This window comes from Eupeodes corollae, chromosome 2, assembly GCF_945859685.1.
Source record: "Eupeodes corollae chromosome 2, idEupCoro1.1, whole genome shotgun sequence".
NCBI lineage: Eukaryota > Metazoa > Arthropoda > Insecta > Diptera > Syrphidae > Eupeodes > Eupeodes corollae.
Window position 1 is genome coordinate 133,712,127 of NC_079148.1, and position 26,599 is coordinate 133,738,725.

General features: G+C 34.0%; 3 protein-coding genes across 5 annotated transcripts; 1 reads left to right on the plus strand and 2 right to left on the minus strand.

Moving 5' to 3' along the window:
- Positions 1-4,705: 4,705 nt before the first annotated feature.
- LOC129947788 (fumarylacetoacetase) lies at positions 4,706-6,796 on the minus strand. Its single transcript, XM_056058487.1, has 5 exons — positions 6,591-6,796; positions 6,040-6,123; positions 5,846-5,979; positions 5,169-5,770; positions 4,706-5,105 (listed from the first exon to the last, which is right to left on the minus strand). The coding sequence occupies exons 1-5, from the start codon at positions 6,672-6,674 to the stop codon at positions 4,765-4,767; spliced, it is 1,245 nt and encodes a 414-aa protein (XP_055914462.1). The 5' UTR covers positions 6,675-6,796; the 3' UTR covers positions 4,706-4,764.
- Positions 6,797-14,750: 7,954 nt separating this feature from the next.
- Positions 14,751-25,833, plus strand: LOC129944659 (bone morphogenetic protein receptor type-2). Of its 3 annotated transcripts, none has more exons than XM_056054250.1 (6): positions 14,751-14,967; positions 21,304-21,504; positions 21,572-21,826; positions 22,450-22,607; positions 22,672-23,089; positions 23,145-25,833. In XM_056054250.1, exons 2-6 carry the CDS (start codon positions 21,444-21,446, stop codon positions 25,106-25,108), a joined length of 2,856 nt encoding a protein of 951 aa, XP_055910225.1. In that variant the 5' UTR covers positions 14,751-14,967; positions 21,304-21,443; the 3' UTR covers positions 25,109-25,833. The 3 variants fall into 3 exon arrangements, with proteins under 3 accessions (XP_055910225.1, XP_055910224.1, XP_055910226.1); XM_056054249.1 differs by lacking the exon at positions 14,751-14,967 and adding an exon at positions 15,047-15,356; XM_056054251.1 differs by lacking the exon at positions 14,751-14,967 and adding an exon at positions 15,371-15,476.
- Positions 21,835-22,448, minus strand: LOC129944660 (late histone H2B.L4-like). Its single transcript, XM_056054252.1, has 2 exons — positions 22,296-22,448; positions 21,835-22,240 (listed from the first exon to the last, which is right to left on the minus strand). The coding sequence occupies exons 1-2, from the start codon at positions 22,316-22,318 to the stop codon at positions 21,859-21,861; spliced, it is 405 nt and encodes a 134-aa protein (XP_055910227.1). The 5' UTR covers positions 22,319-22,448; the 3' UTR covers positions 21,835-21,858.
- Positions 25,834-26,599: the final 766 nt, after the last annotated feature.

Genomic DNA, 26,599 nt, shown 5'->3' on the forward strand with positions numbered 1-26,599 from the left:
ATTTGATTTTAAATTAGGAATGTTGATTTTTTTTTAAAGAATCGAAAGAATTATAAAAATATTCTCTTTATGTCCGTTTAAAATTGAGTGAGTTATGGCTATTTTTACTGTTTACAGTCTGTTGACCGTATATGCCAGATTTTAACTTTAAATCTTGTTTTTCTCATAAACAGCTTTACAAAAAAAAAACGAGTAAACCAATTTACTTCAAAATTCGAATACTTTTCATTTGGTTCTATCATTTCAGATGAATGCTGAAAACGTTACTTTGGTCACCGCTAATGGTCTTCTTTTTGTCTGTTATAGGTATATGTGACTTTTAATACTCTTAAAATATTATGAAATATAACCAAAGCCCTTTATTATGGAAATAAGAAACGGTTTGAAACCTGAAGTAATCATTTTCAAACACACCATTCTTTGGCCATTAAATTAAATGTAACTCCTTAAGAGTGCAGAGTCTTAAGGTTTCGAATATCACAGAGGGAAAAATAAAGTTGTGATAATTATTCCACATTCTTGATAAAAAAAAAGAATCTTAAAAGTTGACAGTACATTCTTGTTAATTTCCGCATATAAATTTTAACAACGTGTTATGAGGCTTAAGGCCAATTTTTGACAATGTTCTCACTCAGTTTATTGATAAATTAGAACTTGAGTTCTAACTCATTTCTCATCAAATTCTCAAGCGTAGGAACTCTGATTTAGATCTTAATTTTGAGACAGAACTTCGATTTATTAGACCCTCAAATTTGGGGGTCTAGAATATTAGAACTCTGTTTAGCAATGTTTGTACTTCTTTGAAAGGCATTATTTGTAATTTAGCTTCATTCCGGTTTTGGATTAACCAAGGATTTTTAGAGAATAATTAAACATGGAGGTAGTACCCGTGGTGGTGCGATGAACTGTCATGCCAGAGGTCTTGGGTTTGATCCCTACCTATGCCATCTAAGGTCGTTTTCACGGCTACTGGCTCTTGCGAGGAATTAACAAATTCTCCAAAAGTAATTTCTGTAGGTCCCCTCCAACCCTGACAACAATACTCGCAGACAGGATTGGTTGAGAGTTGTAAGTCACTAGGCCCTAGTATTTAACGGACTGTTGGTATAGATACATCTTTTTATAGAACACAAGATGCCCGTTTTGACATTATGTGCATCTGAAGAAATATTTAAAAATAATAAAGTTTTTTTCAATATTGATGCATTTTTCATCTGAACAATAATCATATGTCTGAATCTAAATGAACACACGATTTCTTGAAACTTTTTAATGTAATACTTCTACATATTGTTTAAAATTGATTTCCTGATTTCTTTTGATCCTTATACAAGTAAGATGTACCCGAACATATATACCTACACGCATTTATCAAAAAAGAATAATTTTAAATCTTAAAACACGAAATCATAATGCAAAAAAGTGAGAATATAAAAACCAAATACTTAAACAAATGTCAACTTCAACGAAAGCAAAAAGTTTTTTTCTTATTTTGTTTGCAAAATGTCAGAATTTTGAGTGAAAACTATCTACACGGTGCTATAAACCCGGGATCTAAAATTCCTAGAACTCAAAAATGATTTTATATCGAGTTCTACAGATACGATTTTATTTGAAGAAATGCTCGAGTTCTAAATATTTTTATATGCAACATCTTTAAACAACATTTTTTCAAACAATAGATGACTTTTTACTCGTTTTGCGTTCGCTTTTTCTTTCCAGAGTATAAGACAGTCAGGCAGATTTTCAAATTATTATTATAGTTTTGGAAAAATGTTCTTATAATTATATCTCCTTGAATCAAAAGTAACGTATTTCTTTAGGTTGTTTTCAATCAAAACAACTCGATTCCACTTTATCTGATCGAAGAAGCTCTTTTCAAAGTAAAATAAAATGTTTTTTGTTCCAATCAAAACAAATTTATTTCAAATTAATTAATCTACTACTTGACGTTGGGAGTGAAGCATTTTGTAAGCCAGATATTAGAGAAATAAGACCAAATATGAAATATGGGCAATCTCTTTTCTTCTAGGGCTCCAAAAACTGCTTTTGGGTATAAAACTTTAAGATGCATGCATCGAAAGTATGTTAAAAAAGAATATAACGATATTTCGAACATCAATGATACTCACGAGGATGAAAACACTATCAACGTCAAACCTTTTTGCGAGCCCCATGGGTTAGATTTCAGAATTTAATTTAATTTAATTTTAATTACTAATCGGTGCAATTTATTGAATTGAAAATGTTGACTAAATTTAAAATTGGGGGTGTAATATTGTGTGGGTAAAAATACTGTATGTCAAAACTCTGAAGTGGAATCTACAACCATAGTTGCCTATCACTGTTTTGCTTGTCAATTATGACTGTACACTGTGAGTGCTTGGCAATACTCACATCTCTCTAAATATTTCAGCTAGAGTGCTTTAAACCATATCGGTGCAGCTTCAACTTGTTTTTGGTAACCACAAACTCCAAGAATATTTTAAATTGACAGATAGTTGGAGAATGGAGGAGGAATATGTGTGAATTATATTCCTGATGGTTGACCGAGCAATCGCAAAATATTTACTCAAGCGTTAATTTATTGAGTCGAACATGTTTCAAAAATCTAAAACATTTAATTTCTGTGTTGAAAAAAACTATTTATTATTGAATACCTACAAAAAGTTTTAGTTATAGTCCAGTCAATGAACGAAAAAAACTGCCTTCACCTTTGTATATGAAAACTTTTTTTCATATACAAAGCCTTCACCTCAAAAAAAAAAAATCCAACACTTTTGAAACTTGGCACATTTACTAAGAGATGCCTGGTAATGACCCAAAAAAAAGTTCCCAAAAATCCGACGTGAGCTCTAGCGGCTGTTAAGAGAAACATGGTGTTTGGTTCAGTTTTTCACGTTTATCTCGAAAGCTATTTGTAGTAAAAAAAAATAATCTTCTACAAAATTAAAGCTTATTAGTTTTTAGTTTGTAAATAACTCTATAGTCGTGATGATTTGTTCAAACACGTTGATGACGATTGTGTACCTAAGACCCTAAAAACATTTCCGGAAACTCTTATACTAAAGAAAACGAACATTGAAAATAGAAAAAGGAAGTGCATCGCAATAGGGCATAGCATTATATCAGTTGTGCGTCCAGACCATGCATGTCTTCAATACAAAGCAGCCATTTAGCCAGTTTATTTTAATAATGCGAATTTTAATGTTATAACGTTAGATGGACTAAATACATTACATTCTTTGGACGGAATAAGATGCATTGCTGCATCTACTTCCATAGGAAAGAAACCGACACACAAAGGCAAAAGTTGAAAACACTACCTTGTGCTAAATCAACTTTGGAGTACTATCTTTATAAACATTTCTGAAAACAGATGGCGGATTAAAAAATTTAGTTTTTGAGAATGAATGAATGCGTGTTCCGAACAAATGTTACAGCCACTCTTTGGTTGGCATCAAAGTTTATTGGCATTTACGATGTTCCAGGATGGAAAGGGTACTTGTACTCAATAAAATCAGGCTTGTTTAGTGCAAAAACTAAAATCATTCCTCTTCCGTTCATTAACTCTCCACCGTCTACCTTACACTGCATTGCACTATGCTGGCAGTTTGTGTTGCAAAATTTTACCAAAAATGACTGGTGCTAACATTTGACCAGCCTCTTTATATATTATATTTATTTATAGTAAAGAAATCACTGTCGCAACTTCATCTGAGAAATGCGTGGTCAGATTAGGTGGATTTCACCTGTTAACGTCCTATAGTGTTCCACTAGGTTTTCTTATAAGTGGAAGTGGCCTGCAAGAGTTAATGAGTATTATATACGCCCGGTTTCTGTTGAAAAGATTCAGCAAGAAAGAGCTTTCGATAAAGCAGTTCGTGTTTTAATAATAATAATGGAATAAGCCAATATGAATTAGAAGAAATCCAAAATCTCACCTGTCTTTGCAGGACATGATAAAACTGCATTCTGTGATGACCCCAGATCAGTTTAGAAACTTTATGCAAACTATGAGAAGAACTGACCGATTTTGGAGAGTGGTGTGGTGGGACCAGATGATTGAATAAACTCTATTGAGTGGAATGAAGAGTATGGGGGGCTTGACATCAAGAGTTATTTTACAAACTTAATCAAGTACAAACACATTTAATATCATATTTCTTCAGAAAATTTAATAAGCTTTAATTTTGCAGAAGATTATTATTAATAAGACAAATAGTTTTCAAAACAAAACCGAAAAACCGAAGCCATATGTTTCTTTTCACTGCAGCCCTTCACCCTTCACGTCTAAAACGACCGTGTTTTTTTTTTGTTATACATTTTTAATTTCTTTATTTTCATCTTATTAAGGAATATTGAGTAAACTTGAGCCTTAAGAAAGCAGAAATGTTATAAGAAGACATTTTTTTTCAATAAACAATAATGGTGGCATACCACCATATCTTTGTATCTTTACTCATCTCTTAAGCAGAACCTCTTTGAAAGCAAAATTTTAACATCTCCTTCTTCGTAATTCTCCATAATACATACATTTTTCACCTATTATCATGTTATAATAATAAATATTCAAAATATTCCCCTATTTGGTATATACGAAAAGTTAAAAATAGCTTACACCAGTTTAAAACAACCAGGTTCCAGTTATCCCTACTTCCTAATCTTTTCCTGTATTCTTTTATTTATTAAAATAAAATTATCGTTTCAGATTCTTATTAATTTATATTATCATAGTATTGCATTTAAGTACAATGTATATATTTAAAATGGAATAGCAGGTAACACTTTTCCCTTACATTCGCCAAAGCCAATTCTCAAACCATTCTTCTGACAATGTCCTCGTATCACAATCTCATCACCGTCTTGAATGAATTTCCTTGTGCCGCCACCATTAAGATTAATTGTCTTTGTTCCCTTCCAACTTAATTCCAACATTGACCCGAATGAATCTTCAGTTTCTCCACTAATTGTTCCCGATGCCATTAGATCTCCAGGACGAATATTACAACCGGTCACAGTGTGATGGGTAATTTGTTGCAGTGGTGTCCAATACAGATATTTGTAATTTGATTTAGAAATAATGGTTTCTGAATCATTTTCAGCTAAAATTAAAATTTGAAATCGTAGAGTATAAAATTTAAAAAAATGTATGATCTTTTACTTACGTTTAATAGCAACTTCAAGATTAATATCAAAGTTAAACTTCTGCTGTTGTCGCAAGTATGGAAACACATCCACATCTTGTGGGAAATTATCAATTAAAAATGGCTCCAAAGCTGCCACTTGAACAACCCATGGTGAAATGGTGGTACCTAGATTCTTTGCTGTAAATGGTCCAAGTGGAACATATTCCCACTTCTGAATATCGCGAGCACTCCAATCATTCATCAAAGTGAAGCCAAAAACATGTTTCCAAGCGTCTTCAATGGGAATACGATCGCCTAGTTTATTTTCAGGTCCTCCAATAAAGAAAGCCATTTCCAATTCAAAGTCCAATAGTCGACATGGTCCAAAGACAGGTGGTTGTCCTTCAACTGGTACTGTCTGGCCAAGTGGACGGCGAATTGGTGTTCCCGACACTACAACCGAACTAGCTCGACCATGATAGCCCACTGGCAGGTATTTCCAATTGGGCATCAGAGCATTGTCCTTTCCTCTGAACATTATACCAACATTTGTAGCATGATGAATGGAAGAGTAAAAATCGGTATAGTCTCCGATTTGGGCTGGTAAATGAAGTTCGATTTCCGATTGAGGTACTAAAGCACTGTGGGGACAGAAATAACGAACTTATTATGTAAGTTTTTAGTAATTTTATTTAAAAAAAATTGGGAGAACTTACACAGCCTGAAGATCTGGATTCTCATGCAAACGAGAGTTTTTCAAAAGCAATTCTCGAGTCGTACTCCTAACCAAAGCCCAAGCTTCATGACCGAGGCTCATGAGCAGATTCAAGGAATCAGATTTAAGAGCATTCTGAAAGATTGGTAAAGGGTTAGTTAAATAAGGATTCTTACTTTTCGACTAGATTTGTACCTGAACTCCTGGTGGATACAGTGCGGATACTGCATGAAGATCAAGAACAAAGTCTCCAATAGCAACGGCTATTCTTTTTTGAGGCTGTAAAAGCAAAGGAAATAACGATATACATGTGTTTAAATATGATACAAGGTAAAATTTTGTTGGGGGCGTGTCTGAAACCCTTAATTGCACTACAGAAAAGCATTGGATTAAGAAATCAGATGCTTTTGTTTTTTTATTGATTAAACCTGACATGCAATTGTACATGAAGATTTTTCCATGCTGTAAGTATTATATGAAAATAATTAAGAAAACTGATCCAAGTAAATTAAATCCAGTTTTAATTAAAGTTACGTTAACGAATCGCTTGGCTCTTTAAGAAGAAAAAAAAACTAATGTAGAACATCAAAATCTTGTAAAAGTGGTAAAACTAGATTTTTTAACTTAATTTGAATAAATCAACAATTATTGTATTGGAATCTTATAGAATTACCATATGAGAAAAACAAAATTCTAGAACCTGAGTCGTTGTTTGTTTTTTGTTTAAAGGAAAATTTTGTACGTACATTTGTGGCAGTTGAAAAAACACCATAAGGTAAATTTTCAATTGGGAAATCACTTCCCTCGGGAACTTGTACAAAAGAACTCATTTTATCAAATTTAGAAATATTAAAATTTAAATTCTCACTAAACAAAGATACCGCGCAAAGAAAACAAGCTACAAACAACGATAAACTGATCACACGAACAGTTGGTAGAGAACTAATATCTACGAGCATTTCGCTGAGTTGTCGTCGACGGTCGCTCTTGAGCTCTTACTTACTAAAAGTTGAATAAAGAGTAGAAATGTTTTTGGATTTTATTGAAATTAGAGAACTTGTTTTGGTATTTTATCAGTAAAAATGAGAAGAAAAAATAAAGAAAACAAAGTAATGTGACTATCGTATACCGGTTGGTTTTTATTTTTTTTATTTCACACTCTTAAACAGGGCTACCATCACTTTTTTTGAGATAAGTTTAAACTGCATTGAAATTAAGTTCATATGAATATTTTTTTCTTTTTGAATAACTTGTTCTTACTATACATATACAAAGATGTACATTAGGGTGATTCATTTCCGCAAAAAAAAAATTTTTTCTCGGCGCTCAAGCAAAATATTAATCTACCTGTAGAAAAAAAAATGTTCACCAAGGTAGAGCTCTTAATATCAATTTTAAGTACTTGCAGTTTAAATTTAAAGTTTTCCCATTTAAAATACATGTAAGAAAATATTTTTTTTTTCAAATTTCTAATGCTCGCCCGCTTTTTACAATATTGTGAATCGGTTTTATGAACCTAATAGGGAATTTCACGCTCTTTAAAATTGTCCTTATGTTTTTTTGTGTAACTCGTAGTGGTTCGCCAGCAGGAGTCATCAAAGTTCAATTTTTTGAATGAACATTTTTTTTTGCAATTTTTTTCAACAATTCGCAAAAAATAGAAAAAAAAGAGCTGAATCGTAAAAAAAAGTCTTTTAACAAATATTTGATTAATTTACGGCCATTTTTATAATTAGATACACTGAAGAATATTAAGAACAATTAAAACACTACACTATTAAACACAAGTAACGGCAGAAATTTTATATTATGATAGTAATTTGAATAAAGTTTATTAAAAACTTGGTTTATTTTGTTAGAATATTAGCGTTACTTTGTTGTCGGACTAATCACTTAATACAACAAACAATACATTTTGGGGTTAAGTATAACATAAAGCATCAAACCCGTTTACAAATACAATAGAGTCGCTAACGTCATACTAATTAACTAGAGCAATCATAAAATTGTAACAAATGCTTTCCCAATCAAATAATTATCATTATTTTTTTACTTTTGTTAGAATATGCCATCACAATATTATTTAATGCAATAATTCAAATAGCAATTTCTACTTATACAACATTGAAGCAAATAAAGTTGATAATAAAAACAATTTACTTTTTCGTTAATTTAAGAATTTTGCTCAAAAAATTGAATAACCTTCATTTATATTTGTTGCTTTATTACGGAAATGTTGAAAAATTGCAGAATCTAAGTTGCAATTGTATATTTGTTGTTTTTTTTATAAATTAATGTGTTTTTTTTTATATTTATTATAAGTCAAAAATCATAATAACTCTGGAAAGGTTTTTGTGGTACAGAATTATAACGGTAGTAATAAATAAGAAAAATTAATTAAATTAAATAAGAAAAATTAATTTAAATAGCATAATTGGTTAATATTAATCAATTACTTACGTTTTAAAAATGGCCGTAAATTCATCAAATATTTGTTAAAAGACTTTTTTTTACGATTCAGCTCTTTTTTTCACTATTTTTTGCGAATTGTTGAAAAAAATTGCAAAAAAAAAATTTCATTCAAAAAATTGAACTTTGATGACTCCTACTGGCGAACCACTACGAGTTACACAAAAAAACATAAGGACAATTTTAAAGAGCGTGAAATTTCCTATAAGGTCCATAAAACCGATTCACAATATTGTAAAAAGCGGGCGAGCATTAGAAATTTGAAAAAAAAATATTTTCTTACATGTATTTTAAATGGGAAAACTTTAAATTTAAACTGCAAGTACTTAAAATTGATATTAAGAGCTCTACCTTGGTGAAAATTTTTTTTTCTACAGGTAGATTAATATTTTGCTTGAGCGCCGAGAAAAAAAATTTTTTTGCGGAAATGAATCATCCTAATGTACATACATATGTATAAAATATACGATTTTTTTTTAAATGCTTAAAGCTTGTTTTTATGAAAAAAAGGCTGTGTGTCATTTTAGAAAAAATAAAAAGCAAACAATACATTTTTGAAAATTATAGAAGTAGTTTTTAAGAATTCTTAAAATAAAATGTTGATTTTACTTTATTCATCATTTTTAATTTCTCATAAAAAGTTATTGAAATCGGTCCGATTTGCAAAATTGAAAATTTGACATTTTGAAAGTGGCTCAGAGTCTCCATAATCAAAACTAATAATTTTTAGAGATATGTCTGTACGTGTGTGTGTACGCAGAGACATTCGTACGTTGAGTACAACTTTTTTTGCGTTCGCCATATCTGGAGAACCAGCTAAGATACATGTACTTCAAAACATTTCGGGTTGATGATAGCATCAAGATATTCCAAATTATTTACAAAAAATCCAGTACGTCAATAGCAATTACAAAATTCGTAGTACCAGTGGCCTGTCTGTGCCATCTTAAGTTTTTTTTTTTCACGGGTGCGAAGCGTTGACAAATATTCTAATAGTTACATATTATTATTCTTGCCATGGAAAGTGATTTCTTAAATCAGCCATTTGGAATTGTAGGTCCCTTCCATTCTTGAGAATATTATTAGCAGACAGGAATAGTTGAGAGTTGTAAGTCACTAGTTCTCAATGGACTGTTGCACCTCCTAATTTATTTATTTTGTTTAATTAGTCAATTCTTGAACTTTAATGAAAAACAAAAAACGATGATCAAAACGATCAAAACGTGCGTTGATTACGGTTAAACACAAGCTTTTTTGAATATTTGAACATTTCACAAAATTTGAAAATTTGATTCGAAAAAATTGAATTTTTGACCAAGTGTGTTTAATCTAAAAAGGACTGTAAAAATCGAAAAAAAGAACGTGTGTTTAGACCTTGTGAAATGTTTTGTGAATAAGTAACACTTTACAGATTTAGGACATCTTTTATAATTTCGACAAAATCGTGCCAACAGTTTTGAAAAACAGTACTTTTAGTACAACGCGTTTAAAGATAAATATTACAATTAAACACCTGCCTCTGAGCGACGTAAATACCGTGTAAGAGGCTCGATAGCTAGTAAACCAGCATGCTTTAGATCAAATCCTTCACAGAGCATGTTTTTAGTTATGACTACAGTAGAAATATGTAGACAAAAATGTTGCTTTTCTTCAAACCGCGAAGGTTGACGGCGCCCTTAAACTTTATATTTTGACGGGTGTTTGTTTTTGGCAAGGGTGATTTTTAATCTGGCAATACTTTCTTCGAAGTCGGTCTTTTTGACAGCTGTCATTTGATCTATGCTCAATTTGGTTGCCATTTTAGAATAAATAGAATTCCTTCTAAACAACATTTGTAAATCGTTTAAAGGTATTACCAAAATAATTGTTCGTTCTGTCCTCGCTTACGCATTCTTTTATTAGAAGAAACTTTCGTTGAGTGCATTATGTCATGTTTGCGGGCCTTTGGGGCGTGACCTCCATGAACTTGTGATTGTATAACACTTTACTACTTATTGTAGGGTTATATGAAATAGCTTGATTACGCAGATAAGCTCGAGAAGATTGAGAAATTGTGAGAAAATACTAGACGCGTTATTGCTTACCAGGTTATGATTATTGGAAGTGGCTGTCCGGAATGGAGTAGTAGTATATGTTTTTATAATATTCTAAAAAATGTAGTTGTTAAATTTTTCTAAAAATTGGTAAGAACTTTTGAATGGCGTTTAATGAAAACACATTGAATTTACCAGAACCTAGTCAGCTTCCAATGAGCGGCAAGATGCTCTCATATGTTTTCGTTGGGTAGGATGCATTTCAACTATCGGAACATCTTATGAAACCATATTCTCAGGCAGAACTAACCGAACAACAAAGAATATTTAACTATCGGTTAAGCCGCGCTCTTCGAATAGTAGAAAATGATTTCGATATACTGGTTTCACGATTCGGAGTGCTTCAAAAAATTATTCCACATTCACCAGAAAAAGTTTAAACTGTCGTCCTTGTGTGTTGCTATTTACACAACTTTTTGCGAGCTAAAGCATCAAACCAGTATTTTCAATCGGGCTCTGTTCATCAAGAACTGTTACACAATGGAACTATTGATCAAGGAGCGTGGAGACATAGCTTCTTTAGAAAATACATTATGTCGAAATTCAACTGCTAACTCAAAACTGATCAAATAATCCTTGCGATTGCTTCAACAATAATGGTCAAGTCTCTTGGCAAAATAAATTCTTAAATGGCCAATAAACTGTGTTAAAGTTTATCTAAATTATAAATGCAAATTTCAATAAAATAAACAAAAAGGTACTCACTTTTGTAATGTTTTCTTTAAATTCTATACTGCTTCTTGCTCTTCATTTTCCTCGGTGAGTCCAGAGCCACTTCTCTCCAATCCCGAAATTCGTTTTAACTCCTTTCTATAATTTGTTCGCAGGATATTAATTTTTTGAGAAACATATTTTTTTGTAGCTTCAGGATACTTCTCTTTATATTTTTTGAGAAGCTTTACATATTGGTTATTTTTCAAGTCTCGATTGGCGTATACTTTCCCTTTTATATTCCACAACGCTGGCAGCGAACGATAAACTTTAATAAACTCTCCAAAATGAAGGATTTGTTTTCCATAATATTAATTTGCCGATACTCGATGTTTCCTCTTCGAGAAATATTAAAAAAATAAGCTTGCTTGATCAAGCAATCAATTTCGAATATACATTATGACAATCAGGGCCGTCTTTACCCTTTTGGGGACCCTGGCACTTTTCGAAAATGAGGCCCCTTCATGATTATATACAAATGTTATGTTATGTAATAAAGGTATACAGACAAAATCACATAGCTTTGAATTGATACTTATTCTTTTTGTTTTTGAAATAAATATTTTTTTTTAATTCATTAAAAAGAAAAAATAAATATTTCATATAAAATTCAAAATAAAATAAACAAAATTTAATGAAGGGGTTTTTTTCTTGATCTGAGAAGAGCAAAATCATTGATTACATCTTTAAAATATATGCCTCTGAGGATGTCGCTTTCTTGACATCAGCGACAAACATATCAATCTTTCTTGAATCATTGTTGCTCTGAGTTCATTTTTGATTCTTTTTAATTTAGAGAAGGAACGTGCCACACTGCAATTGGTCAACATCATACTGAAGAAAATTCTTAGAGTAATTTCAACATTTGAAAATTCATCTTCAATTTCATTAGTTTTTAAAAAATTATAAAGCTCTACAATGTTGTCAGTTTTTTCATTTTCGTGTCAACTAATTTTCAAGTAGTCTTTTAAATACAGGCATTCAGCATGTAGTTCATCTCCATAAACATCTTCGGTGTAAAATTTAGCAAAAGATTTGCAGTTCTCTTTAAGTCTTCTGAATTCAGATTTTTTAATCGAAAATGAACGCTTAGTGTGTCGACAATGGGAAGAAGGGTTTCAATTTTAAATCTTTCTTTCCCTTTCTTTCTTGATGACCTTTATATAAGGCGATTAGTGCATCAGCTCGTGCCGACCATCTTGTTTGAGAAAGTCTCTTTAAAACTTGTTTTGGACCTAAATGAGCATTCAACATACTCCATCGATGAGAAGATACCGAAAAGAAGTTATACAATTTTTGAATAATGTCAAAGAATTTGGTTGCTTCTAAGAAACACGCAGCGGCATGCACTCCTACCAAGTTTAATGAGTGCCCTGCATATGGTACGAAAGTGGTCTTTTGTTCCTGCCTGCAGACCAGAAAACCTTCCTGACATATTTGCTGCGTTGTCGTAGCTTTTGCCACTGAAATCTATTATCAAAATGTCATGATCCTCCAAAAACTTCAGTATGGTTTCCGCTAAATAATCAGATCTATGTTCGTTAGTTGGAATAAAGCCCAAAAACCTTTCAACAGGCTCGTTTTACGTAGCGAATAATAAATGTTAGTTGATCAACATGAGAATATTAAAGCTAATAGAAAAATATTTTGCCATTTTGACTTCTTTTACAATAATTTTCAAAACCTGTCTTCCCATGAGATAAATAAATTCATTACAGATATTTGCTGAAAAAACGCATGACCACTTCCTGGATTTCTAAATTTGCTTAAATGATCTGCGAAAACCGGTCAAACTCGCTAAGCAACTCAATACATCCCAAACAATTCCCGCAAAATGGAACCCCTCTCGAAGCTAAAATCTTTACAACAGCTACAATCCTAATTGTTGTTGCAGTTTACAACAGCTACAATCCAAGTTGTTGCAGTTTCATGATTAGGGCCCTGCCCCTGGCTTTTTGATTAATCTCCGGAATTTTTAGAAGATGTGGCAGACGAAATTTCTTCAACTTGCGAAGATGACGATTTATTATCATGCAGCTCGCTCTTTTTAAATAAAAATAAATGTACAAATATTACTTAAGAAACTGACTAATGAAATAAAAATGTGTGTTTGAACATTTTTAATTTCTTTTTCCGAATGAAGCTAAGTTTGGACACAAGGCATCAAAGCGCATTTAAATTTCTGTGTAAAACTGGATTTTGAAATAAACAATTAATAAGTAAAAATTAAGAGATCGTAACAATACGTTGATTTGTTTTTTTTTTAAGAGTAGCTCTGTTCTGAATTTCCAAACAAACTAACATTATAAATTAGTGTATCATTAGAAATTCCTTAAGCATAATAGAATAGCTAATTCCGAATTAAATAATAACCACTATTGCAAGCTTCACTTTTTTGGATTTCAGAAAAAATAAAAATTTTATATGTAATTTGACATATTTTCTGGACGGAAATCCTTAAAATTGAAACTCACAATAAGTCTGAAATACAATGTCAGTTTTGGTAATTTTTCAATTAATTCTTTCTGTTGTTTAGATTTCTTCCTTTTCTCGGATCCACATATCTACATATAATTGTTCAGCAAAGGTTCTTGTTCAGCAAGGAAAGTACGAATTCTGATCATTCATTATGCATCTAAAATAGACCAATAGAGGCTAAGTAATGTTTTAGCAATGTGGGGGCCCCTGGTGATTGCGGGGCCCTGGGTCTGGGTGTGTCTATAAAAATTGAACATCGACTCAAATATCATTTCAAAAACTTGAAGTCTTATTTTATCTTATAAAAAATATTGTTTTCAACATTCAGTAAAATTTTGAAAAAAATCGAATAGACAGTTTTTTTTACAAAAAATAAAACTCTTAAAAAAAAACACTAAAACTTGTTAAAAATTTACTTTCGACTCAAATAGCTTTTCAAAAATTAAAAATATTATCTTCAAACATATTTTATTTCAGAGAAAATATTGTTTTCAATATTCAGTAATTTTTATATAAAAATCCAGCAGTCCGTTTTTTCATAAAAAAAAAAATAGTATCAAATTTGGTAAAAATTGATACGAGTACATATAGACAAACTTTTAAGCAAGACAAATCGACAGACGGGATGGGAAGCTATCAGTGTGGGTCGCATCCCAGCATCTTTTTTTTTTTTTGAGAATTATCATAATATGTTTTATGTTTATATATTTGTTCTTAAGAGAAACAATGTTTTTAAAATGTTTAAAAAATCATTTTAAAGTATCGATAACTTAATGCTTTTTTCAGTTTAATTTATTCCAAAATCGATTTATCATACTTAGTCTATTTATTTAAGCGTCTATAAACAATATAAGAAATCATTTGGATTTTAAGTGTTTTTAGGAAATTTTAACTTAATCAATTTTAATTCAGTAGATATAAGAGTATCTTAAAGATGCGAAAATTAAACGTCGTTTTTTTTATAGCAAACCCCAAACCAACCAAACCCCAAAAAATGTACGCCAATGCCTCTTTGTTGCTATAAATCCAAGTATTTGTTATTGATTTGCCTTTATACTGGCTGGAAGAGAAAAGAGCGACTATATGACTTCCAGCAAAGTGGCGTCACGATGACAGATGCGCAGAAGCTATATTTATATTAATCGGGCACTTGTTTCCAAAACATACACCTTCCAGCTGAATATTTATTTTAAAAATAAAAACAAGTTTTCGTGTGCATCTTTATCCAAAAAGGAATTCCTCGAAAGGAATTTAAGTTATTTCAAAAGGGTTTAATATCAAAGTGTGCCTCAAAGCAAAATAAAATCCAGTCTAAAGTGACTATAAGACTATAATGTTGAAGAACCAACTTTCATCTTAGTAAGACTGCAAGGTATCTCTGCTGCTAAAAAATGTGTGTCTTACTCATATTTTAGCATTAAAGCAAAAGGGGAGAGAAACGTGACGACAGACGAAAACAACGACCGACGACGTTAAATCACTACCGGACTCTCTGGCTCTGGCAGTTGAATATACAACTTCGTTGTTCGCCTTCGCACAAAAATAATGTTAGCGCCGCCGCCGGGTTAATAAATTATTTATTTATTTGTTTTCTTTTATATTTAAAATCTTCTTACGATTTACAAAAATTCCATAACTTAGTGCTCTTTGGAATCAATTAAAAAATATACAATTTCGAGACATTGTAGGAGGTTTTCATATTGAAAAAAATAAAAACTGAAGTGAAAAATTTACTTTTCAAAGAAGGAAAAAATAAAATCGGTGCGTACCATGTTACTATATACTGGAAAAATCAATTTTCAAGTTTGTGTATCTTACGGATGCAAAAATGGAAAAATAAAATGTGAACCAAGAAGGAACCCGATATTCCTTGACTCTTTGGTGTGTTGTGGTTGCAACTTCTAAGAGATTGAGATTTTTATTCTCTTCTTCTTTTTGTTTAATTAAAAATATTTAATGAAAAAAATAGAAAAAAAGAATGAAATTGTTTAGTGTGCACTTTCCGAGATAAGGAGCCTTGTTTTATGGCTCCAACGACCTATATTATGTAGTATATCGCTCTAAGTCGTCTTGGGTATTGTTAGTTTCTTTTTTTGCTGAGCTATCTGTAGAATATGACACATTCCTCCCCCATCCTCTAAAGTGACTATTCTCGGCGCAGATATTTGTATCTGTCAGATATTGTTTGTGTTATCAAAATGCTAATTTTATATTTTAACTTAGCTTTGAGGTAAGCCTTAAAGCAGTTTGAGTCAATCGTATACCCTAAGCTAAAACGATGTGCAGGGAGAGGAAGTCACACATTTATCGACTTCGACGTTCGACATCGACTGGAGCCGGGCAAATAGTCAATTAGTTGATTGTTATGTTGTTATCTGTTTGGAATATTAAGTGTTACATAAAAAAAAGTATCTGTATAAAAATAATGTGAATACATTGTGCAGTCAACTTTAAGCAAATAAATAATAATAATAATAAAATAATATACAATACAAAAAAAAAGTAGCAAAGAATGCCAGATTGGATAGAATGAGAATGCGAATGGGACTTTTGTACCCCTTTAGCCTAATCGCTGCGTTTGTTTGGTTGAACTTTTGAGTTCGGAGCAATGGTTATGGTGGATGGTGATGGTGATGGTGTGGATGTTAGTGGTGGCAAAAAAGACTGTTTAGACTTTGGTGCAATGGCAAAACGTTCAGTCTTGAGTTGGAATTAAAATGCAGCCTGGTGCTGTATTTATTATGTTCAAGTGTTATATTTTTTTTTCTTGCGATGTACCTATGTACAGACTATAAAACGTCTGCATTTCTACGGTTGTCTCGTTGTTATTGTTGTTGTGATATTTTTGTATCTTTTTTCTTCTCTGGTATAGGTTGAATTTTGAAAGAATAATTGGTCTCGTGTGGCGTTTTGTGGATGACTTTTAGCATTTAAGCTCATCCACTTTGGACAGAGAAAAACTCTTAAGAAAACCTTGACATAACTTGAAAGAAGACGAATAAGACTTTGTGTATCTTTTTTTGCATTTATTTTATTTTCATTTTTATTTTATGGAATGTCTGAGTGGATGCATTTTTGATTTGTAGAAAAAAAATACCCTTGTTTAGGTGCTCATGATTCTGTGAATGGTTTTCATTGATTTAAACACACACACAAAGTTAAGGGGGTTAATGTATTCTTGTTACTTTTGATGCATGAAATAAGTTAAATACTAGTACTTTGGGTATATGTACATACCTATAACAAATTTAAGAGGTTATAAATAGATGGGGCACTTTAAGTAAGGCAGTCATTATTTTAATTGTATCTAGTTTGATCAAAATGAGTTTCTGGAAAAAGGTATCTAGACACTTTTTCTTTCAAACTATTAGCTTGAAAGATGGTACACTTCGTGTTTACCAGAATTGGTTTACATTTAAGATATAAAAGCAGTTACAGGTCTCTTAACAATAGACTTTCATGTCTTTTGTCTGGAAACAATGATTTATTTGCTAAAATAGGTTATTTAAAAAAAATACTGTTGATTTTTAAAGATTTTCAAAGGAATAGCAAAACTGAGCACGTTAGAAACAAAGTTTTTCGAAAATATTATTGATATAAACAAACTTTTCTTTCTTAAAAATGAATTTTAAATATCAACAAAACATTTGGCATCAAACTTGGGTGTGGCTTGAATAATGTTATAGCATTAGCAAACTTCAGATCTCTATCAACCCTTCACCTGAAATTTCATTTTTCAAACAAGAATTATGTCACATTTGAAGCTACCTTTAAATGTTTAAAAAGTTGAACTACGTCATTACTTAAAAAAAAAGAATGATACTCACTTCAACAACGCAATGATACTGTTAAAATTTTAAAAAAATTTGAATTCGCAAACAAAATTCTTTTCGTATTATTTCTCGAAGAAGTGATCAAAACTTGCCCCAATATGTTGAGATTTAACCTCTTAAGACTTTTATTTTGAAATCTCGTAAAAATATGGCATATTAAATAGCTGTACAACCAATTTACATCATTATAACTGGAACTCGTTAAGTTATTTAGGACATACAGAAGTCAATGTAAGAATTGGTTATAACAAATTTCTATCTAAAGGAAATGGTGCCTGAACTTTATCCATGGTGATCATTTGGCTGCTCTTAATTCTCAACGACATACCGTACCCTATGCAATAAAATTTATATTTTACTTACGTACTTAAGGTGGCGCTACATTCCTGTGTGAACTAGGGCCTCACCAAACAAACTTCTCTGGAGACATCTTGCTCGGTCCCTAGCTAGATGTCTCTAGTTTTGCGCTACAAGTTGGATGAGATCACTTTCCACTTGAACGCGCCACCTGATTCGCAGTCTTAATCTACTGCGCTGTCCTGTGTGGATTCGAGGACTTTCCCGGCCGTAGCATTGGAATCAATGCGCTCTACTTTTACCCTTCTTACTAAGTCTACGTCGCTGTACAGCTCGTACAGCTCTCCGTTCCGTCTTCTCCTCCACTCCCCTTCGATGTATACGGGACCGTAGATCACAAGAAGAACTTTTCTCTCGAACCGACCCAAGGTGCTTTCATCCGCTTTTGTCATAGTCCATGGTTCTGCACCGTATAGCAGGACGGGGATGATAAGGGTCTTATATAGCGACACTTTTGTCCCTCGAGAGAGGACTTTACTACTCAATAGCTTTCTTAGTCCAAAGAAACAGCGGTTAGCAAGAGTTATTCCGCGTTTGATCTCAGGGCTGGTGTTGTTTTCTGTGTTTACAGCGGAGCCTAGGTAGACGAAGCCCTTCACTACCTCCAAGTTACGTCTGTCGATGATGACGTTTTGACCAAGACGTCGGTGTTGTATGTCCTTTTTTGACGACAGTATATGTACTTTGTTTTGCCCTCATTAACCGTTAAACCCATTTTTGCCGCCTCCGCCTCAATACTCACAAAAGCCCCATTGACATCACGCTGAGTTCTTCCGATTATGTCAATGTCATCAGCATATGCTAGTAATTGGACAGACTTTTGAAAGGTAGTGCCTCTAGTGTTGACGTGTGAGCTTTACACTATTCTTTCAAGCACGATGTTAAAAATATCACATGGCAGCCCATCACCTTGTCTAAACCATTTTTTGTTTTTGACATCGAAAGGTTCTGTTAAGTTGTTTCCAACCTTTATGGAGCATCGTGTATTCTTCATGGTCATCCTGCACCAACGGACTATTCTGGCAGGGATGCCAAAACTAGACATGGCTCTATGCAGCTTGTCCCTGTAGATGCTGTCATATGCGGTCTTGAAATCGATGAAAAGATGGTGAGTGTCGATTTGGTGTTCTTGGGTTTTTTCCAGGATCTGCCGTAATGTGAATATTTGATCGACTGTGGACTTTCATGGTCTAAAACCACACGATAACGACCTATCAGGTTGTTAGACGTTCACATATTACGGCGATGTTAAGTAGACTGATTCCTCTATAATTGGTGTAGTTTAGAGGATCTTCTTTTTCAGGATCGGCCAAAAAATACTTACCAAATCTTACAAATAAGTTGATGCATGCTCCTAACCAACTCATCTCCTCGGCATTCAAGCCATCCGCTCTAGCGGCTTTATTAGACTTCAGCTTAGATATGTCAATCTTTACTTCGTGTAAGTCGGGAGGACGGGATTGTTGGCTTTCGTCGTCTATATTGAATGGACATAGACGACTATGCCATCAATGCACTCCTCTATGATGTTTCCACTTTCGTCTTTGCAGCCTCCGGTTCTAGGTTTATGTACCAGTGAATTTCGTTTCACCTGTTCATAAGACTTTCGAACTTCATTCCTGCTTTTAAACCTTTCAACATCTTCGACCGCACGCTTCTCATGACCTCTTTTTTTCCTTCTGAGAAGTCGGTGTTACTCTTGACTCTTCTGCTCATAGAGCTCATGATCAGCTCTTGTCCTTTTATATAGCGCCGTTTTGTGTGAATGTTGTTTGGCTGCGTTTTTCTGCTGACATTCCCTATCAAACCAGGGTGCCTTGTTATTGGCTGCTTGAAACCCAGCACATCAGAGGCGGCTTCTCTGATTGCATCTTTTTAAGAGAATTTACTTGTAACTCGATCGGAAAAGGATTTGGCGATCTCTTGCGATTGTAGCCGTGTAAGGTTGTACCTTCTCCCAACACCTCCCAGTTTTGCCTTGGGTCTAGAAACCCGAGTCGATGTTAGCTCTTCGGAAAGTTCAAACATTAATGATGCTGGAAGCGTGTCTGGCGTCGATCGCAATATGGTCAATCTGGTTGACGGTAGATTGATCTGGAAATGTCCAAGTTTCTTTGTGGATGTTGAGGTGTAGAAAACGCGTACTGGCTACCATGACGTTTCGCCCTGCAGCAAAATCTATGAGCCTGAATTCATTGTCGGAAGTGTTGTCGTGCAGGCTGTTCTTCCCGATTATTCCACCAAAGATGTCTTCCCTTTCTAGCTTGGCTATAGCATTAAAATCGCCCAGGAAAATTTTAATATCGTAGCTAGGACACTTCACATACGTTTTGTCTAAGAGCTCGAAGAACATATAGTTGGTGTCGTCATCTTTCTCTTCTGTGGGTGCCTGTGCGCATATCATGCTAATGTTGTCGAATTTAGCCTTGATGCGTATGGTCATGAGGAGCTCATTGATACACCTATAGCTCAAGACTTCTTGCCTAAGTCTGGCTCCAATGACAAATGCGTATCCAAATAAGCGCTGTTTTCGAGGAAGCAGTCACTATATAGTAAATATCGCAGTTTTTCATCGTCTTTTTTCCCGGTCCATCCCATCGTAGTTCCCGAACGGCACAACCCCCAACCTGGAGGGCCAGATTCTTAGTATAACTTCAAGGACGGGGAGCCGGATATAGACGCGGGCTCCGAATAATCCGTAGAAGCCCTATAAGGTGTTCACTAAGTAGTTCAACCTTCCTGGAACTGTAGACGCCACCGTTGATTTCATCTCGGGAATTCCTCCGCTCCCATCTGGATAAGGAGAGGTAACTTGATGGAAACACCTCTTCCCCCTCTCTCGTTTGTTGCCCCCAACAACTTTCCACTTAGGCTGGAATCCAATCTCCAGTTGAGGTACTAGGCACCCGATGTTCAAACCGCGAGGTGAAAGTAGGAGTTGATAGAGAGGTGGGTTTTGAGAAAAACCTGTTGACGCTTGTGTCCTCTTAAATGTCTACCATTTGAACATTAAAAAAAATTATATTTAAAGAACTTGGTTATTTTTAATATTTCAAACGAAACCTCTTATTTAAAGACCCTATGTAAAAAGTAAAATCTTCCACTAAGGTATTCAAAAATCTGCTTTAGCATGTGCGTTATTAAACGTCTTTCTAAAATGTTTGTAATATTTTTATTCATGTTACAAGAAAAAAGTTATAATATAATGAAAATAAAAAGTAAAACGTCTCAATGTACCAATTAATTTTGTACAAGCTTTCAGAGAAAACGAAACTTAAACGGTATAACTTTGCATTCAACCTTCTACGAAGCAAATATGATCAAATATTGTAAAAATATCTTATAAAACATAAATATCTTTTTGAATAAAGAGAACATACATATGTAGTTCTGTAATTTAAGGCCGATCAACGGTTTAGTCCCATTTTGAAGTTCTGAAGAATTTCGCATCCACCATTAAATATCTCGAACAAGAACCTTTAGCATTTTTAATTTTTATATTTTCTTTTTGACTTCAGAAACCATGCTGATAAGAATTATTTCGAAAACAATATTTGAAGGTGCAAAACAGTGAACTTCATCTTCTGATCAAAAGACACATAATTCTAAAAAATAATTAGTTTCAAATTCAGCAACGATATAAATCTTAAAACCAAACATGGCGCCTACTCACATAACGTGTTTAATATTCGTAGCTTTAATAGTTCATGCCTCAGCTGGTAAGATTCATTTCAAAAAATTTGTACTGTACACGAGTTGAAAAACCTACTAATATTTTGTTAATAGTTCCAAAATCAAGAATCTGTGCTCAGTTTCCCGAGGATGATTCATCACAAGACGACGATGATTATTCAGAATATGTATCAAGTTCGTCACCGGAAGCATTGTCATCCACGAATAGTTTAAGTAAACCAGTTGGATCGACCAATGCTGGTTCTGGATCTGGATCACCAAGTAATTTTGTGGAATGCTCCCAGGACTATGATTTTTGTTTTGGTCTTTGGTTTCTTGACACAAACGGCACCAAAATAGTCAAACAAGGTAAGATCTTATTTATTTTTTAAAATAGTTTTTTATTTTTTATACGAACGCAAATATTGGACAACAGCTTTAGCACCAGCGGCTTTCGCATGTTTCTGTAAATCACCACTGAATAAAAGTGAGCATGCAGAAGCCATGTCATTATGAGTTAGGGTTTTACGTTTCGCAGCCCGTTGTAATTGAATTGCTTGGACAGTCAGACGATCGAAAATATCGTTAACCATGGAATTTAGAATGCATTTTGCATTGTGAGTCAAACCCCTGTCATTGTTTTTCATCGAGCGAAGGACACGTATGAAATTTTTTTGAAACTGTAAACGTGGAACTAGTGGTCTGGTCTTTGGCTTCTTTTTGATCTCTAACAGCTTGTTTTCCTGAAGTTTTGGGATTGTCTTCATAGCTGCAGTTTCCAAGCTGAATATACACAAATTTTTTTAAAGGGGCTTAGGACTAATTATATGTTAAGTACTTGGTTTCAGACTCCTGATCCATTTTGATAAGAAATAAAAAATGGTATTTTACTGTTTTAAAAAACTATTCAGCAATTCTTAATAAAAAAAATACTAACAATTGAAATATTTTTGTTTCCTTGATTACTTTGATTTTCGAAAAATCGAAAACAGGTTGCTGGAAAGAAAGTGGCGACAGAAATGTAACGTGCGTGCAGAAAGAATGCTTGAGCATTGGCCATACACGCACAAATGGAGCCATGAATTTGTACTATTGCTGCTGTTCTGGAGATATGTGCAACCAAAACATGACAGTTAGTTATCCATTGGAGGTAAGGTCGATTTTCGGAAGTATTTTTGCTTTGGTATTTCAAGCATTTTCTTTAATACTTTCAGCTCTCGCACCCGATATACTCAACTAGCAGAGAGTTAACGGACAAAGAACTTGGTCGAACTGAAAGTGCTTCCTGGGTTAATCCAATTTTCCTGATAGGTCTTTGCATCGGCATTGGATTTCTTATGGTTGGATTTTTGTTTGTTCGATGTCGGGAGCCGAATAGCACAACCGGACCTGAGGAAGCTCCACTTGCTCCATCGGGACCTGGATATAGTTCAAATTTGCATAACGTTGATAATTTAAAAGTGTGTTCAATGATTGGACAAGGAAAATACGGAACCGTGTGGAAGGGTATGATTAACGAAAATGCTGTTGCAGTGAAAATATTTCCCGCACAACATAAACAATGTTTCATCAACGAGAAGAACATTTATTCACTGCCTCTAATGGATTCACCATCCCTTTTATCGTACATTGGTAAGTTCGACTTTGATTACTCTGGACTTCTTCCCTATGCATTTTGTTTTTCCAGGTTGTGATGAGCGAAGGAATATGGAGGATCAAATTGAATATTTCCTGGTTTTATCACTGGCACCTTTAGGTTGTCTGCAGGACTGGCTGATAGCCAACACAATGACATTTAGCACGTTTTGTAAAATGGCCAAAAGTATAACACGAGGCCTGTCACATCTGCACACTGAACTCCAAAGAGGTGACGACTTAAAGCCTTGCATAGCCCATCGAGATCTCAACACACGGAACATTCTTGTCAATGCTGATCTCTCCTGCGCGATTGCTGATTTTGGCTTTGCCTTGAAAGTTTTCGGATCAAAATACGAGTATCGTGGTGAAATAGCTCTAGCAGAGACAAAGAGCATCAACGAGGTGGGAACGCTTCGGTATATGGCCCCTGAGATTCTGGAAGGAGCAGTCAATTTACGGGACTGTGAGTCAGCATTGAAACAAACCGATGTTTATTCCCTGGGATTGTGTCTTTGGGAACTCTGCACTAGATGCAGTGACTTTTACGCTTACGGACAAGCTGTACCAGCCTACAAGTCCCCTTATGAATCAGAAGTGGGAAAACACCCAACCTTCGAACAAATGCAGGTTCTTGTAGCTCGACACAAGGCCCGACCACTATTCCCATCTTGCTGGGGAGGTGCTGCAGCTGGAAAATTGATCAAAGATACTTGTGAGGATTGCTGGGATCACGATGCTGAAGCTCGTCTCACTTCTCTCTGTGCTGAAGAACGAATGCACGAGCTGAGCAATTTAAGACCTCATTCACACACTAGCCTAGGACATGGACCCAGTCCACCCTTGAGTGCAAATAATTTTGTAGGACAATCTCCGACAAGGCGTCTGCGTAGCTTGTCATCGAACTCATGCAATCTAGAGTCCGAGCAGACAATTGTAACTCCACCAAATCAAATCATTCCAAGGGTTCGAAGTTGTGGCAATGAGGCAACAACCACAATATCAGGACTGCAATCAGCCTCGACAACAGAAAAAAATCACCTCATCTATTCACAACAGCTTCAGCCATACCAAGGTCGAAATCCATGTCAGGAGAGAAATCTGGCTCCTGTAGCTTTGAAGACAATCCCGATTTTGGTTGAGAAAAGCAAGAAACACAGCTTTCAGGACAAGTCCCAGGACAATAGTTTTTCGTGCCTAGAGGACGATGTATCAGTTGAAGATCTCATTTCGTCGAACTCCAAGAAACTCACCCAAGATACCGTGCACATGGGTCAAGGTTTCCCCAAGCAGAATAACACAGATAAGAAGTTACGCGGTTGGCATGGGGTTCGAGCACTCATCCAAAAAAAGCTCTTCCGCAAAGACTTCTATCAGACTTTCGATGAAAAGTCAAACCTAGTCGATAATCGTAGTATAACCAAGTCTCCCCTAGATCAGTTCACCTCACCCACCAAGAACACCACAGTCAATCTAATTGAAACCAAGCATCACAACTGTCAGAACAGCATCCTCACCACAGTCGACTCGTCAAGCACAAGGCGACCAAACAATTTAGATCTCGTCCCCATCACAGTCCGCGTTAACGGACTCTCCCCAGAAAACAAATCGAATTTAATAAAAAGCATCTCTGAAGAGTGTCACAATAATTCCAGCATCTATCCCGCTGAGATACCGAGTGTAGGAAGTGATGTTGTTGACTCTGGTGTTGGCACTGGCCCACGAATGGTCTTGTCCCGTTCGGCGAATGCAGTGAAAAACATTCCCAAGGCTTCTACGCCTCAGGCTCTATCCGAAGAGAAGCAAATAGTTCGTCAACGAAGCCTTGAACTCTTTAGGGAAGTCTTCAATGCGAGAGGAAGCTCATCGACAGCCGATAAACGTCTTCGTAATCCCAGTCAGCGCGTTAAAACTCCCGGCGATGTTCCGCCATCTGTACGCAAAGTTCGTGCTTCGAAAACTCTAAGTCTCTACGATGATCGAATGATGGACTCCTCAACGCTTAATATTCTCTAGCATGAGGAGGTCCTGCTGCTGGAATTGTAGGCAGGACGCGAAACAAATAATTATTTTTTAACAGCTTTTTAGTTTAAGATTTTGTACATACAACTTTACAGACACTGCGTAGATATGTGACAAATGTATAACATTCTGCAAAATTTGTAGATCTGTACTAAGACTCATTTTCTTATTTTATAACCTAAATTTAGAAGAAAAAAAAACGTTTTTTATAGAAATAATTTGTAGAAAGTAGTTAACTTGCCTTATAGACAAACAAAAACAAAAAACAACATACAAAATAGGAAGTTTCCAGTTGTATACCAAGAAGACTTGCTTAGAAAACCAAAAAACTTTAAATTTGTAAAACTTTTTTCTTAATTTTTTTTATAAGATAAAAAAAAATTAAATAATTGGACCAAGTGTTGCCATATTAGAGAAATTGATCAATCACAGGGTGTTTTGTGCGATATTTAAAAAAAAAAATAAAAAAAAAATTAAAAATTTCTCGGAATTAGTGAATTTTTGTAAAAGTTATTTGTAGAAATGTTTTGTGGTAAAATTGGTGTTGTTGTAAAAAAAAGCGATATACTTGTAAAGAATTAACATAAGTCTTTTCTATAACGATTTGTATTACATGTCCCCTCACAATATCAATGTCTACTTCATCAGAGCATATAAAGGGTGTTCCTGAACGATATAAGCAGGATTTTAATTAACTACCAAAGTTTTGACAGCAACCAGTTTGACAGCTGTCATTTTATCTTAAATAATCTAATGGCAAGGTTATGTACAAAAACACGTGCATATTAAAAACATGCCTTAATTTTGGGACACCCTTTCAATAGTTGTGTTATTTATTTTAAGCTAATAAGGGCTCATCATTTTAATATTTTGTACTTTCTAAATATTCAATTCAGTAGCAATTAAAAAATTGTAATCGTTTCGTTGAAAAAGTTGTCAAATTAATTCAAAACTATGCATTTGAACACGTCTTAACAGTGACAGTTTGTAAAGAAAAGAATGCAAACAAACTTAATCTTAAATTTGAAATGTCAGAAGTTGAAAAGCAACATCCATTTATAATGTACTAAAAGTTTAAGTAGCCTTTTTAAGTTTAGCGAAATCTTTTGATCTTATTATTTTTCTAAAATGCTATTAACATTTTAATACATTCTATTCCGTTCTACTGATTTGTGACTTTGAATTAAAATAAGTATACAGTTATGGCCAAAATAATAAGAACGTGAGGCAAAGCATCTAAAATGTAATTATTTAGTTTCAGTGATAAGTATTTTGAAAATGTTTCTTGTTGCATGATGTTGAAAAAGTAATATTGGTTGTCAAAAATTTGAAGCAGAAAGTTTTAGAAAAGTTTTTCTACATGATTTAAACTTCAACAAACAAACCATTTCGATATAAAAGTCATTTAAATTTATTTCTTGATAAAATATAATTCAAATTTATTTTTTAAATTTAATTCAAACACAGTTTTGACCTAATTAATTC

Coding starts and splice junctions, on each gene's coding strand:
- LOC129947788 (XM_056058487.1), bottom strand. CDS start 6,674: ATGAGTTCTTTTGTACAAGTTCCCGAGGGAAGTGATTTCCCAATTGAA. Junction 6,124..6,590: donor TTTTTTCAACTGCCACAAAT/GTACGTACAAAA, acceptor TTGCTTTTACAG/CCTCAAAAAAGAATAGCCGT. Junction 5,771..5,845: donor AATCCAGATCTTCAGGCTGT/GTAAGTTCTCCC, acceptor CTGTCCCCACAG/TGCTTTAGTACCTCAATCGG.
- LOC129944659 (XM_056054250.1), top strand. CDS start 21,444: ATGGCGCCTACTCACATAACGTGTTTAATATTCGTAGCTTTAATAGTT. Junction 22,608..22,671: donor CAGTTAGTTATCCATTGGAG/GTAAGGTCGATT, acceptor TAATACTTTCAG/CTCTCGCACCCGATATACTC. Junction 23,090..23,144: donor ATCCCTTTTATCGTACATTG/GTAAGTTCGACT, acceptor TTGTTTTTCCAG/GTTGTGATGAGCGAAGGAAT.
- LOC129944660 (XM_056054252.1), bottom strand. CDS start 22,318: ATGGATCAGGAGTCTGAAACCAA. Junction 22,241..22,295: donor GATCAGGAGTCTGAAACCAA/GTACTTAACATA, acceptor GTGTATATTCAG/CTTGGAAACTGCAGCTATGA.